The sequence below is a fragment of the Oncorhynchus gorbuscha genome, linkage group LG11 (assembly GCF_021184085.1).
Source record: "Oncorhynchus gorbuscha isolate QuinsamMale2020 ecotype Even-year linkage group LG11, OgorEven_v1.0, whole genome shotgun sequence".
Taxonomy (NCBI): Eukaryota; Metazoa; Chordata; class Actinopteri; order Salmoniformes; family Salmonidae; genus Oncorhynchus; species Oncorhynchus gorbuscha.
The window spans coordinates 42,690,324-42,705,139 of record NC_060183.1 but is presented as its reverse complement, the minus strand read 5'-3'; the positions used below and the strand labels follow the sequence as shown (position 1 = coordinate 42,705,139).

The 14,816-nt window shown below is 41.0% G+C and overlaps 1 protein-coding gene across 1 annotated transcript in view; it reads left to right on the top strand.

Moving 5' to 3' along the window:
* Positions 1 to 14,584, top strand: part of col27a1a (collagen, type XXVII, alpha 1a) — a 242,648-nt gene extending 228,064 nt beyond the window's left edge. Inside the window, exons 56-61 of the mRNA XM_046369694.1 lie at positions 586 to 612; positions 811 to 867; positions 996 to 1,164; positions 1,284 to 1,393; positions 9,320 to 9,538; positions 13,058 to 14,584. Of these exons, the coding sequence (XP_046225650.1) occupies positions 586 to 612; positions 811 to 867; positions 996 to 1,164; positions 1,284 to 1,393; positions 9,320 to 9,538; positions 13,058 to 13,204 (729 nt within the window). The 3' untranslated portion in view covers positions 13,205 to 14,584. The remainder of the gene's footprint in view (positions 1 to 585; positions 613 to 810; positions 868 to 995; positions 1,165 to 1,283; positions 1,394 to 9,319; positions 9,539 to 13,057) is intronic.
* Positions 14,585 to 14,816: the final 232 nt, after the last annotated feature.

Here is a 14,816-nt window from a genome sequence, read left to right as displayed (position 1 = left end):
GTCACTTGTGTAATGTCCTTCTCTGTAAGCGTGCTGAAAGTCTGTTGTCAATGTGTTTACTGTAAAATAGCACGGTATCTGGTCAAACACCATTTTTTCCAAATTTTACTAAGGGTTGGTGACAGGCTGATTGGTCGGCTATTTGAGGCGGTCAAGGCAGGCGCACCGGGAGCGATTCTTCATCTTTTTTTCTGGTCCCACCACGCATCCAATTATTCTCTCTACCTGGAGTCTAACAAGTCTCAAATTCAATTTTGAAGGGCTCCAGTTTTTCATAAAAACAGCTTAGTTCACAGTGCATTCTCAAAACTCCCTGCTCTTAGCATGTTGGAAAGTAGCATCGCAAACCCCTATTGTGAGTGATAAAAATTATCACACACGAAGGCTGTTTATAAAAAAAAGGAAACTTCCAACCGAAGAATTCAGATGGGCCTCATCAAGGACTACATTGCAAGATTAGTCCTTTATAAGGGCACATTTCTTGATAGTTCCTGCAATCGAACTGTGATGGAGCATACTCCATCTGTGTTACTTTAGGTGATCTGTAGCGTTATTTCTCCTGACTGGTTGTTCCATTTTCTCTAGGGTCCTCCTGGTGTCCCTCTGTCATTTGTAAGTTATTGTCTCTTCAATACACTAAGTACACTAAGTTTCACCAAAACATTTAGCTACTGTGACTATGGCCATCATCAACTATGTGACTATTGACTATGGCCATCACTACAGTACCAAACACGGTGTGTTCCTATACAGTACGTCCTATGAAAGTGTAATGTTACATTATGTTGTCTGTGCCGTTTTCTTATTCAGAAACAGGACAGTTCCCTTCAGGTGTTTGAGTCTATAAACACCCCACTTAGGACTGAGGTCAGTACCATGATACCCTCAATAAGCTGTGAACATATCCATTTATACTCATGTATAGTCATCCATTCATGTTTTTTGAATATACTGTAGACTGCTACAAATGAATTTCTCTATCTATCTCTGTGCAGAATTGGGTAGTTATGGACCTGCCTATGCTAGACCATGTTACAGAGATCATTAAGACCCTCCACTACCTTAGTAACCTGATCCAGAGCCTGAAAAATCCACTGGGCACCAGCGATAACCCCGCCCGCATTTGCAGGGACCTCCACAGCTGTGAACAGAAAATGAGCGATGGTGAGAGGACAGATGTGTGTGTGCTTGCATGCATGCATTCATGTACTGTATGTGCACACAAGAGGGAGGAGAAGAATGGGAAAGAGTGTGTTTAGTAACTGACTATTTTCTCTCCCTAGGCACTTATTGGATTGACCCAAACTTGGGCTACTCCTCAGATACAATAGAGGTCACCTGTAACTTCACAGGTGGAGGGCAGACCTGCCTAAAACCTGTAACGGTGTCCAAGGTACTTCAGACATCACCGGTCATACATCACCAGTCATACTACAACCAGTCACACTGAATATATGATACCACAGTATTTCATGAATAGCTAGGCTTCATGAGTAGCTAGGCTTCTATTCAATTGGCAAAAGAGTTTCAAATCAAATGTCATTTGTCAAATGCCCCGAATACAACGTTACCATGAAATGCGGTCAGATGCCGAGCAGTTGCCATACCGAGCGGTGATGCAACCAGTTAGGATGCTCTCGATGGTGCAGCTGTAGAAATGTTTGAGGATTGAGGCGTTGTCGTGCTCTCTTCACGACTGTCTTGGTGTGTTTGGACCATGATCGTGAGTTAGAGATGTGTACATCAAGGAACTTGAAGCTCTCGACCCGCTCCACGACAGGTGTCGATGTGAATGTGGGCATGCTCGGCCCTCCTTTTCCTTTAGTCCACGATAAGCTCCTTTGTCTTTCTCACGTTGAGGGCGAGGTTGTTGTCCTGGCACCACACTGCCAGGTCTCTGACCTCCTCCCATTTGGCTGTCTCATCGTTGTTGGTGATCAGGCCACTGTTGTGTCATCAGCAAACTTGATGATGATGTTGGAGTCATGTTTGGCCACGCAGTCGTGGGTGAACAGGGAGTACAGAGGGGGACTAATCACACACCCCTGCTGAGGGGCCCCCATGTGGAGGATAAGCGTGGCTGATGTGTTGTTGCCTACCGCTATCACCTGGGGGAAGCCTCAAAGTCCAACATCCAGTTGCAGAGGGAGGTGTTTAGTCCCAGTGTCCTTAGCTTAGTGATGAGCTTTGAGTACACGATAGTGTTATACGCTGATCAACGAACAGCATTGTCACGTACAGTCGGAGGTTTACATACACCTTAGCCAACTACATTTAAATTCCGTTTTTCACAATTCCTGACATTTAATTTCAGTAAAAATTCCCTGTCTTAGGTCATTTAGGATAACCACTTTATTTAAATAATGTGAAATGTCAGAATAATAGTAGAGTGATTTATTTCAGGTTTTATTTATTTCATCACATTCCCAGTGGGTCAGAAGTTTACATACACTCAATTAGTATTTGGTAGCATTGCCTTTAAATTGTTTAACTTCGGTCAAAGTTTTGGGTAGCCTTCCACAAGCTTCCCACAATAAGTTGGGTGAATTTTGGCCCATTCCTCCTGACAGAGCTGGTGTAACTGAGTCAGGTTTGTAGGCCTCCTTGCTCGCACACGCTTTTTCAGTTTTTCCCACAAATTCTATATAGGATTGAGGTCAGGGCTTTGTGATGGCCACTCCAATACCTTGACTTTGTTGTCCTTCAGCCATTTTGCCACAACTTTGGAAGTATGCTTGAGGTCATTGTCCATTTGGAAGACCCAAGCTTTAACTGATGTCTTGAGATGTTGCTTCTAAATAGCCACATATTTTCCAGCTTCATGATGTCATCTATTTTGATGTGCACCAGTCCCTCCTGCATCAAAGCACCCCCACAATATGATGCTTCCACCCCCTCGCTTCACGGTTGGGATGGTGTTCTTCGGCTTGCAAGCCTCCCCCTTTTTCCTCCAAACATAACGATGGTCATTATGGCCAAACATTTCTATTTTTGTTTCATCAGACCAGAGGATATTTCTCCCAAAAATACGATGTTCTCATGATGTCAAGCAAAGAGGCACTGAGTTTGAAGTGAAGGCCTTGAAATACATCCACAGGTACACCTCCAATTGACTCAAATGATGTCAATTAGCCTATCAGAAGCTTCTAAAGCCAAGACATAATTTTCTGGAATTTTCCAAGCTGTTTAAATGCAAGGCCAACTTAGTGTATGTACATTTCTGACCCACTGGAATTGTGATACAGTGAAATAATCTGTCTGTGAACAATTGTTGGAAAAATGACTTGTGTCATGCACAAAGTAGATGTCCTAACTGACTTGCCAAAACTATAGTTTGTTAACAAGAAATGTGTGGAGGGATTGCAAAATTAGTTTTAATGACTCCAACCTAAGTGTATGTAAACTTCTGACTTCAACTGTAGGTGTTCCTATTGTCCAGATGGGAAAGGGAATATTCTAAAATCTGCATGAAAAAAATACGCACATTTTCCCAACAAAGATATGTTTCCATCAAATGTACTTGTTGCAGATTTTTTCTTTAAAGTTGTGCTTGGCTAAATGGGTTTCTGTCGCATTTTCAACTCTACTGGTGGTTTTACTAAAAAATACATGTAGAGTCATACAGTACCAGTCAAATGTTTGGACACCTACTCATTCAAAGGGTTTTCTTTATTTTTACTGTTTTCTACATTGTAAAATAATATTGAAGACTTAAACTATGAAAAAACACATATGGAATCATGTCGTAACCAAAAAAAGTATTAAACAAATCAAAATATAGCTAAACTGATGCGGCATCTTCTTCTTGGTCAAATAGCCCTTACACAGCCTGGAGGTGTGTTGGGTCATTGTCCTGTTGAGAAACAAATGACAGTCCCACTAAGTGCAAACCAAATGGGATGGCATAACGCTGCAGAATGCTGTGGTAGCCATGCTGGTTTAGTGTGCCTTGAATTCTAAATAGATCAGACAGTGTCACCAGAAAAGCACTCCCACACATCACACCCAGAGGTAACTCTGGGTCTTCCTTTCCTGTGGCGGTCCTCATGAGAGCTAGTTTCACCATAGCGCTAGATGGTTTTTGCGACTGCACTTTCAAAGTTCTTGAGATTTTCAAGATTGACTGACCTTCATGTCTTGAAGTAATGATGGACTGTCATTTCTCTTTGCTTTTTTGAGCTGTTCTTGCCATAATATGGACTTGGTCTTTTAACAAATAGGGCTATCTTCTGTAAACCATCCGTACAACACAACTGTTTGGCTCAAATGCATTATATAGGAAAGAAACTCCACAAATTAACTTTTAACAAGGCACACCTGTTAATTGAAATGCATTCCAGGTGACTACCTCATGAAGCTGGCTGAGAGAATGCCAAGAGTGTGCAAAGCTGTCATCAAGGCTACTTTGAAGAATCTCAAATATAAAATATATTTTGATTTGATTAACAATTTGGGACAACATGATTCCATGTGTTATTTCATAATGTTTGTCTTCACTATTATTCTGCAATGTAGAATAAAGTAAAGAGAACCCCTTGAATGAGTAGCTGTGTCCAAACTTTTGACTGGTAATGTATAGCAGGTGTGCCCACTCTCATATTTGCATGTGCACTCTAGCCAGCCTTCATGATTAGATTATTATGGACAAAAGAGCTAAATTACTTGTCAAATGGCAGCCAAGCATCGATGATCATGCCACCAAAATAAGACCCTTAATATTAATTGGAAAGGAGCATCAAGCTCAACACCTTGCACTTTCACCACCCTGTGAAGTTCATCATTTATTTCATCTGTAGCCTAATAAACTGCATGGTCCCAACTAGTCGTAGTGGGAAGACCACACAATATGTTATCGTGGGACTACAAGTTTACTTCAAGGAGCTGTTTATTATATCAATATTTGCACATAAAAGTGATTCCACTAATATTTCAAGCATCATTAACTTTACAGGCACAAAAATATCCCATCTAGTGTATTTTGTTTTGTCAACATTGTTTTTTTACAGGGAAAATCGATTGAGACCTAGCTGTCTTTTACAAACATGCCCTGTATATACACACAACATAAATATACACATTATACCCAAACATATACACATTAAAATACAAAAATACAGTCATGGGAAGCACAAATAAAACATCACAAATCAGCCAGAAAAAGTTACTTTCCTCCACAAATAAGTCCCCAATCAATACTTGAAATTGCCTCAACAGCAGAAGAACATCAAGATGAAATGTATTTTGAATTTTGTTCCAGCAATATGGTGCATTAAAACTAAAGGCAGATTTACCTAGCTCAGTGGAGACCCTAGAAACCTCAAGTTAACCAATCCTCTGAATGGGTTAGGCAACTCGGGTGTCTTTACTTCAACATCAAAGTTAGATACGACAGAAGTTTATAAAGTAGTTCCTTGTAAACAAAAAGGGAAAGTTTACTGACAAATTGTTTCCATCAGGCCTGCCATTACATTTTTGTATTATCCGACATAACATTTAGTCGCATAAAAAGGTTGGATGAAAACCTGGTTAGTGGGAAAAATGTTTTACCATGTTGCTTGCTCAACTAACTTAGCCAGTACAATTGCAATATTTCTTCACTGATAAGCATTATCCCATTCTCACCTATTTAATAATAATAATGCTTTAATTTGTTATGGACAGGTACAAATAAAACATTGAAGTATCAACATATGCATTACACCAATATGCTTTAGCTTGTGCTCATTTGAATAATGAATCACCAAATTTGTGCTTTCAAATAAGTGAAAAAGAAAACATGACAAAATAAATAAACAAAACGTATTACAAAAGAATCACACATGGTAGCGTTCTTTCTGTTTTTAAACCAGCTTTTCACTTTCTTTGTGAATTCGTTAAGACTTTTTTATACGTCTCCTGAAAGTTGGTCACAAGAGATGGACTGCTTTCACAGAAAAGATTGATTGTGCAAGTGCTGTTTTTCATATTGAAACACTATAGTTACCAATTGCTGCTCCCCGTGAATGTGAGCTTATAGACTGTAGTTTAGTCACTTGTTTATATGGGGAGGGGGGGGCAAGTTCTAAAATCTTTTGAGTGTTTTAGGTGACAAGCAAAATTTCTTCAGCCTCCTCAGGTTGAAGAGGCGCTGTTGCGCCTTCTTCACCACGCAGTCTGTGTGGGTGGACCATTTTAATTTGATGTGTATGCCAAGGAACGTAAAACTTTCCCTCTCCATTACTGTCCCTTCGGTATGGATGGGGGGAAGGGGTACTCCCTCTGCTTTTTCCTGAAGTCCACAATTATCTCCTTTGTTTTGTTGAGGGAGAGGTTATTTCCTGACACCACACTCCGAGGGCCCTCACCTCCTCCCTGTAGGCCGTCTCGTCGCTATTGGTAATCAAGCATACCACTATAGTGTCGTCTGCAAACTTGATGATTGAGTTGGAAATGTGCATAGCCACGCAGTCATGGGTGAACAGGGAGTACAGGAGGGGGCTGAGAACGCAACCTTGTGGGGCCCCAGTGTTGAGGATCAGCAGGGTGGAGATGTTGTCTCCTACCTTCACCAGCTGGGGGCGGCCCGCCAAGTCCAGGACCCAGTTGTACAAGGCGGGGTCGAGACTCAGGGTACTATGGTATTAAATGTTGAGCTGTAGTCAATGAACAGCATTCTTACATAAGTCAATAAATAATACATAAAATAATATATAAAAAACAAATAACTGCATAGTTTACTAAGGACCTGAAGCGAGGCCATCATCTCTGTTGGCGCCATCCTGTGTTCCAATGGCACGTTGTGTTAGTTAAGAGGTAAGAGGCGACTCCGGGATGCTGAGTTCCTCTGTCCAGTGTCTGTGTTCTTTTGCCCATCTTAATCTTTCCTTTTTCTTAGCCAATCTGAGATATGGCTTTTTCTTTGCAACTCTGCCTAGAAGGCCAGCATCCCAGAGTCGTCTCTTCACTGTTGGCGTTGAGACGGGTGTTTTGCGGGTACTATTTAATGAAACTGCCAGTTGAGGATTTGTGAGACGTATGTTTCTCAATCTAGACACTCTAATGTACTTGTCCTCTTGCTCAGTTGTGCACCGGGGCCTCCTATTCCTCTTTCTATTCTGGTTAGAGCCAGTTTGCACTGTTCTGTGAAGGGAGGAGTACACAGCATTGTACGAGATCTTCAGTTTCTTAGCAATTTCTCACATGGTATAGCCTTAATTTCCCAGAACAAGAATAGACTGATGAGTTTCAGAAGAAAGTTCTTTGTTTCTGGCCATTTTGAGCCTGTAATCAAACCCACAAATGCTGATGCTCCAGATACTCAACTACTCTAAAGAAGGCCAGTTTTATCGCTTCATTAATCAGAACAGTTTTCACCTGTGCTAAAAAAAATTACAAAAGGGTTTTCTAATGATCAATTAGCCTTTTAAAACGATAACCTTGGATTAGCTAACACAACATGCCATTGGAACAAAGGAGTGATGGTTGCTGAAAATGGGCCTCTGTACGCCTATGTAGATATTCCATTAAAAATCTTCCGTTGCCAGCTACAATAGTCATTTACATTTAATAATAATAACATTTACAACATGTCTACAATGTACAACATTTACAACATGTCTACAATGTATTTCCTATCAATTTGATATTTTAGTAGACAAAAAAAATGTTTTTCTTTCAAAAACAAGGACATTTCTAAGTAACCCCAAACTTTTGAACGTAGGGTACATTATAATAATAAGAAACACCCTTGCATAAAATGTAAGTCGCTTTGGATAAAAGTGTCTGGCAAATGGCATATAAAGTTGAAGTCAGAAATGTACATACACTTAGGTTGGAGTCATTACAACTCGTTTTTCAACCACTCCACACATTTCTTGTTAACAAACTATAGTTTTGGCTAGTCGGTTAGTACATCTACTTTGTGCATGACAAAATTCATTTTTCCAACAATTGTTTACAGACAGATTATTTAATTTAGAATTCACTATCACAATTCCAGTGGTTCAGAAGTTTCCATACACTAATTGACTGTGCCTTTAAACAGCTTGGAAAATTCCAGAAATAATTTCATGCCTTTAGAAGCTTCTGATAGGCTAATTGATATTTGAGTCAATTGGAGGTGTACCTGTGTATGTATTTCAAGGCCTACCTTCAAACGTAGTGCCTGTTTGCTTGACATCATGGGAAAATCAAAAGAAATCAGCCAAGACCTTAGAAAAAAAATGTTAACCTCCAAGTCTGGTTCATCCTTGGGAGCAATTTCCAAATGCCTGAAGGTACCACATGCATCTGTACAAACAATCGTACACAAGTGTTAACACCATGGGACCACAGAGCCGTCATACCGCTCAGGAAGGAGACGTGTTCTGTCTCCTAGAGATGAGCATACTTTGGTGCTAAAAGTGCAAATCAATCCCAGAACAACAGCAACGGACCTTGTGACGATGCTGGAGGAAACAGGTAGAAAAGTATCTATATCCACAGCTAAAAGAGTCCTATATCGACATAACCTGAAAGGCAGCCTAGCAAGGAAGAAGCCACAGCTCCAAAACCGCCATGAAGCCAGACTACGGTTTGCAACTGCACATGGGGACAAAGATCGTACTTTTTGGAGAAATATCCTCTGGGTCTGTGGAAACAAAAATGTGGGGTGCTTTGCTGCAGAAGGGGCTGGTGTACTTCACAAAATAGATGGCATCATGAGGCGGGAAAATTTGTGGAAATATTGAAGCAACATCTCATGAAATCAGTCAGCAAATGGGTCCAAATGACCCCAAGCATACTTCCAAAGTTGTGGCAAAATGGCTTAAGGATGTCCAAGTCAAGGTGGCCATCACAAAGCCCTGACCCCATAGAAAATAGAAAATGTTTGGGCAAAACTGAAAAAGTGTGTGCGAGCAAGGAGGCCTTACAAACCTGACTCAGTTACACCAGCTCCGTTAGGAGCAATGGGCCAAAATTCACCCACTTTATTGTGGGAAGCTTGTGGAAGGCTACCCGAAACTTTGACTGAAGTTAAACGGTTTAAAGGCAATGCTACCAAATATTAATTGAGTGTATGTAAACCTCTGACCCACTGGGAATGTGCTGAAAGAAATAAAAGCTGAAAGAAATAACTCTACTATTATTCTGCCATTTCACATTCTTAAAATAAAGTGGTGATCCTAACTGACCTAAGACAGGGAATTTTTTACTAGGATTAAATATCAGGAATTGTGGAAAACAGAGTTGAAATGTATTTGGTAAAGGTGTATATAAACCTTCGGCTTCAACTGTATATTTATATATTATGATATAGTATATTTGTTTTGAACAACTTTTCTCTTCATTGACAATGCAGCTGGAGATTAGTGTTGGGCGTGTCCAGATGAACTTCCTGCATCTCTTGAGCTCAAAGGCTGTGCAACATGTGACCATCCACTGCCTGAACGTACCTATCTGGAGGACCTCTGAGGACCAGCCTCCTTCAAAGGGGTCTGTGCATTTCAGGGCGTGGAGTGGGGAGATCATTGAGGCAGGAGGAGCGATGGAGCCTCACGTCATCGAGGACTCCTGTTGGGTACGGCTGCCATTTTCTCTCAGTGGAGTGCACTCTCTGAGCTTGAGGTAGAAGTTGTCTCTCACCACAGATCTAGGATCGATTTACACTACCCTACCCCTGATTCTAACCATTAGGGGTATGGAAAATATACTCCCCTCCATATGAAAAGTTTATTTCCAAAACGCTATATACACTATATCCATTTTCAGATATGGTCAATTAGCTTTTATTGTTAAAAAACGTATTAAAGAGGGGTTGTTCAATGATTGCTTGAAATCTATCACTCGCTTCCTTTCAGAGGGACAAATGTTTTTTTTTTGCAAAACACTATAAATAAGTAGTACTGCCAGGTTTTACAATCACATCTACAAGTAACTACATTTTTAGTAAATAACTGTAGGAATGATACTTTGACATCAATATTAAAATAAAAAACATTAAGAAATTAATCAATATAGTAATATGAGATCTGCATGTAAAACATTGACATTTTAGTCATTTAGCAGATGCTCTTATCTAGAGGAACTTGCAATCAGTGCATTTATCTTAAGATAGCTAGTAAAAATTGTATTAAATTAAAAAAACATGTTGAGAAAATAAATATACAGTATACGAACATACCATTCCAGCAATAATCAAGTGACATAACAAAGCATTGCAGCGCCATCTTTAGGACTCCATCTTCTGCTGTCTAAAACATACCGAATTAATTGAAGTTAAAACAATACATCTGTAAATAATGTAGACATTTGATGAGGAAGTCTTAGTCATACCATTTTACATGGTGTTTTGTGAACCAATGAGCAGTATTTCTGAAGTTTGACAATGTCATGAAAGCATAGGATGATTTGTCCAGCCAGCCATATGAAATCAAAGTAATATAAATATATATAATAATATATGCCATTTAGCAGACGCTTTTATCCAAAGCGACTTACAGTCATGTGTGCATACATTCTACGTATGGGTGGTCCCGGGGATCGAACCCACTACCCTGGCGTTACAAGCGCCATGCTCTACCAACTGAGCTACAGAAGGACCGATTGACCGAGTGATGCTGCTAACCAGTTCAGCACACAAAATGTTGAATTCTTCCACCAAAAGCAAGCTAGCTCCTGTTACTAAGTTAATAGCTAGCTGACATTATTCTCAGATGAGGCAAATTTGGCTAGCTACGTCGCCATATTTCTCCTAGCCATTATTTGCTCAGAATATTTCCGGCATTATTACCTGTAGCTGAAAATAACTTTGGGATATTAGAACGTCGGTCACTCGTCACAATTTCGATCAGAAATTTGACTTTCCTGAATTGGATCCTTTGTTTGAACTCCCAGAGGCAATTCCATTCATCCTGGGGCTGCACCGTCGACAGAGAACAGGAATAAGGTCTGGGCTGCTAATCAGACTCAGGAGGTGTGCATATCATCCACCTCCTCCGAGTATATTATTCATTAAAGTTCAGTCCCTGGACAATAAAGTATTGATGTATACACTGACTCTATGACAGAGTTCATCAGGAAGTGCAATGAGGATGTTGTTCCCACTGTGACGATTAGAACTTAACCAAACCACAAACCGTGGATAGATGGCAGCATGCGCGAACCACCGCATTTAACCACGGCAAGGTGTACAAACAGACCAGCTATGGGCAATCAAAGAGACAAAACGACAGTACAGGGACAAAGTGGAGTCGCAATTCAACGGCTCAGACACAAGACATGTGTGTCAGGGACTCCAGACAATCACAGATTATAAAGGGAAAGCCAGCCACGTTGTGGACACCAACGTCTCACTCCCGGACAAGCTAAAAAAAACTCATTCGCCCGCTTCAAGCAAAAACACAGAACCACCGATGCCGGCCACTGGCGCTCACGAAGACAGTGAGCTCTCATTCTCCAGCCCAGATGGCATCCCTAGCCGCGTCCTCAGAGCATGCGCAGACCAGCTGGCAGGAGTGTTTATGGACATATTCAATCTCTCCTTAGCCAGTCTGTTGTCCCCTCATGCTTCAAGTCCCTTCTTATTCCTGTACCCAAGAAAGCAAAGGTAACTGAACTAAATTACAATCACTCCGTAGCACTCACTTCTGTCATCATTAAGTGCTTTGAGAGGCTAGTTAAGGATCATATCTCCTCCACCTTACCCGACACCCTAGACCCACTACAATTTCCATTCTGCTCCAACAGATAAACGGATTATACAATCACCGTCGCACTGCACAATGCCTATCCAATCTGGACAAGATAAATACCTATGTAAGAATACTGTTCATTGACAACCGCTCAGCCTTCATCGCCATAGTGCTCTTCACTAAGCCCAGCCCCTGGGTCTGAATCCCACCCTGTGAAACTGGGTCCTGGACTTCCTTACTGGCCGACCCCAGGTGGGGAAGGAAGGCAAAAACACTACCTCCACGCTGATCCTCAACATGGGGGCCCCACAAGGGGGCCCTCAACGACAACAAAACAAGCTGATTGTGGACTTCAGGAGACAGCAGAGAGAGCACCCCCCCCCCTCTCCATCCACATCAACGGGGCCACAGTGGAGAGGGTTCCTCTGCGTGCTCATCACTGACAACCTGAAATGGTCCATCCACACAGCGTGGTGAAGAAGGCTCAGCAGCTATGGGGCTGATCCAGGGGATGGCCGGCTCAGTAACCCAGGACCAGGTCCAGAGGAGTGTGTTGGAGGGCCCAGAGCCGTAAAACTGTTAGAGCCGCAGGTCTGGACGAATGGGCAGAGGGAGAATATGTTGGAATGTTCCACCTCTCTTTGCTCTAACTCGATTCCACTTTGCCTCTGATGGTGTAGAGCAAGACGCAGTAGTCTTCTGGTTCTCGTTGGTGGGATGTGTTAATACAAGAAAGTGGTCCAAGGCATAATCCTCAGAAGCAACTGCAGAGGATTCCAATCTCATAGTACCCTGTATTACCCTCTCGGTCATTTAAAATTGTCACATCAAAAACAGCATGCAATCTTGAAGTCTTCTTAGCCAGAGCGTGATGTTCTTTTAGGATCCTTTTCCTCTCTCTAGGTGTTCAATGATCTGGTCTTTTTAGGAAACTAGTTGTTTACACTTTTCACAAGTGCATACAGTAAGTCAGTAAACTCTTCCTCTATCACTACAGTCAACATAACTTAGGTGTCACATTTCAGGAATCCTGGGTTAATTGAATTTGTCCAAATTCTTGTGAATTCTTCACATGTGAGGACTAGATACATAATGTGCTTACAGATATGTATGAAAATACTCTCAAATAAAAGGTGACAATCTGTCGCCTAATATAAAACATTTGAATTCAAATTAAAAATACTGGAGTATAGAGCCACATCTTTTAGCTTCACTGTCCAAATGCATATGGAGGGGAGTGTATTTGACCATTACCTGGTTTGTATCTGTGAGGCTATCAGAAAGGGGCTACTTCTTCTTACTCCAGTCTCTCAACTTCCATTTTCTGCACTATGAACAGTAATAGAATAATGACATATCAATCATAAAATCTGAAACTCTTTTACTTATTTGTTTCTCTATTACAGATGAAGGATGGACGCTGGCACCACACCCATTTTGTGTTCCACACCCAGGATCCTAACCTGCTCCCTGTGGTTAACATCTATAACTTACCCAAGACCACTCTCGGATCACACTACCACCTGGAGGTTGGCCCTGTGTGTTTCCTGTAAGGGTGTGTATGTCTGTGTGGTGCTGTGTGTGCAGGGACCCTCACTTCTGAACCTCCATGCAGTTGGGGTGAATGGAACAGTCCATTCCCTCCCTCAAGCACTGTCCAAGAAGGACCTCTGCACCCCTCCCTCAACACCCCCTTATCACCCCTCTCATCAGACTGCAGAAATAAAGGGAAGATATTTTGGTGCTGGGGGAGAATGAGGAGAAGAGCAAAGGAGGAATGGGGGAGTTCTCACACTAATAGCTCCTAAAGAAGACAATTTGTTATTTTTTTGCTCTTCGGGAATGATTTAAACTAAAAACAAGCTGTGGATATCTTCTTGGAGAAAAGGCTTTGCCAAACAGTCTCTCATGAACAATTAAGTTAAGGGACATCCAGACTAAGTCGATACTGCCAATTCCCCTTCTTTTGGAATTATAGTGAGTTATCATACAGTGTGTACTTAATAAATACCAAGGAACAACAGTCTGTCCAAGAGATTAATTAAAGTAATGGGGAACAATATTAAACATACTGTACATATATATGCGTATTCCGTCACTTTTATACATGCATATTTTATGTAAAGAAATCATCTTCAAGTGCAATAGAAAATTAGATGATCATTTAATATTTTAGACTTTGATAATGCTGAAGGCTTTTTTTGTGTGCTTTGGTGCTTGACTTGATTTTTTTTTATGCACTTACCCATAGTCCCAAACATGAGACCGACACGTCTCTCAGTCTCTGCGCCATAATGGATATCAGTGGCAACCAGTCGGTGTATATTGTCTCAGACCTTCTGCCTATAATAATTATTAATGCGTATATCACACCAATTAGACTTGATATACTGTCGGGTGGTGGTAATTTTAGGACACACTTTAAGACCATGCTTGACAGCATACTCTGTATTGAATGTCAGTCAGATAAGCGATCAGGGCCCAGTTTCCCAAAATCATTTTATGGCTAAGTTAATCGTAAGAACGATTTAGATGTTTTTGGGAAACTGGGCCCTGGTCACTACCTTTGGCTGATACTCCTCACCTAAAAGAGTGAGCAAGGTGTTTTAGAGGTGTTCATACAGATGAAGTCGAAAGTTTACATACACTTAGGTTGGAGTCATTAAAACGTGTTTTTCAACCACTCCACAAATTTCTTGTTAACAAACTATAGTTTTGGCAAGTCGGTTAGGACATCTACTTTGTGCATGACACCACTAATTTTCCCAACAATTGTTTACAGACATTATTTCACTTTTGAAGTGGGTCAGAAAGTTACACACAAAGTTGACTGTGCCTTTAAACAGTTTAGAAAGTTCCATAAAATGATGTCATGGATTTAGAAACTTATGATGGGCTAATTGACATCATTTGAGTCAATTGGAGGTGTACCTGTAGCTGTATTTCAAGGCCTACCTTCAAACTCAGTGCCTCTTTGCTTAACATCAAGGGGAAAATCAAAAGAAATCAACTAAGACCTCAGAAAACATTATAGACCTCCACAAGTCTGGTTCATCCTTGGGAGCAATTTCCAAACGCCTGAAGGTACCACGTTCATCTGTACAAACAATAGTATTCAAGTATAAACACAAGTATAAACACTGTGTTCTGTCTCCTAGATAAATA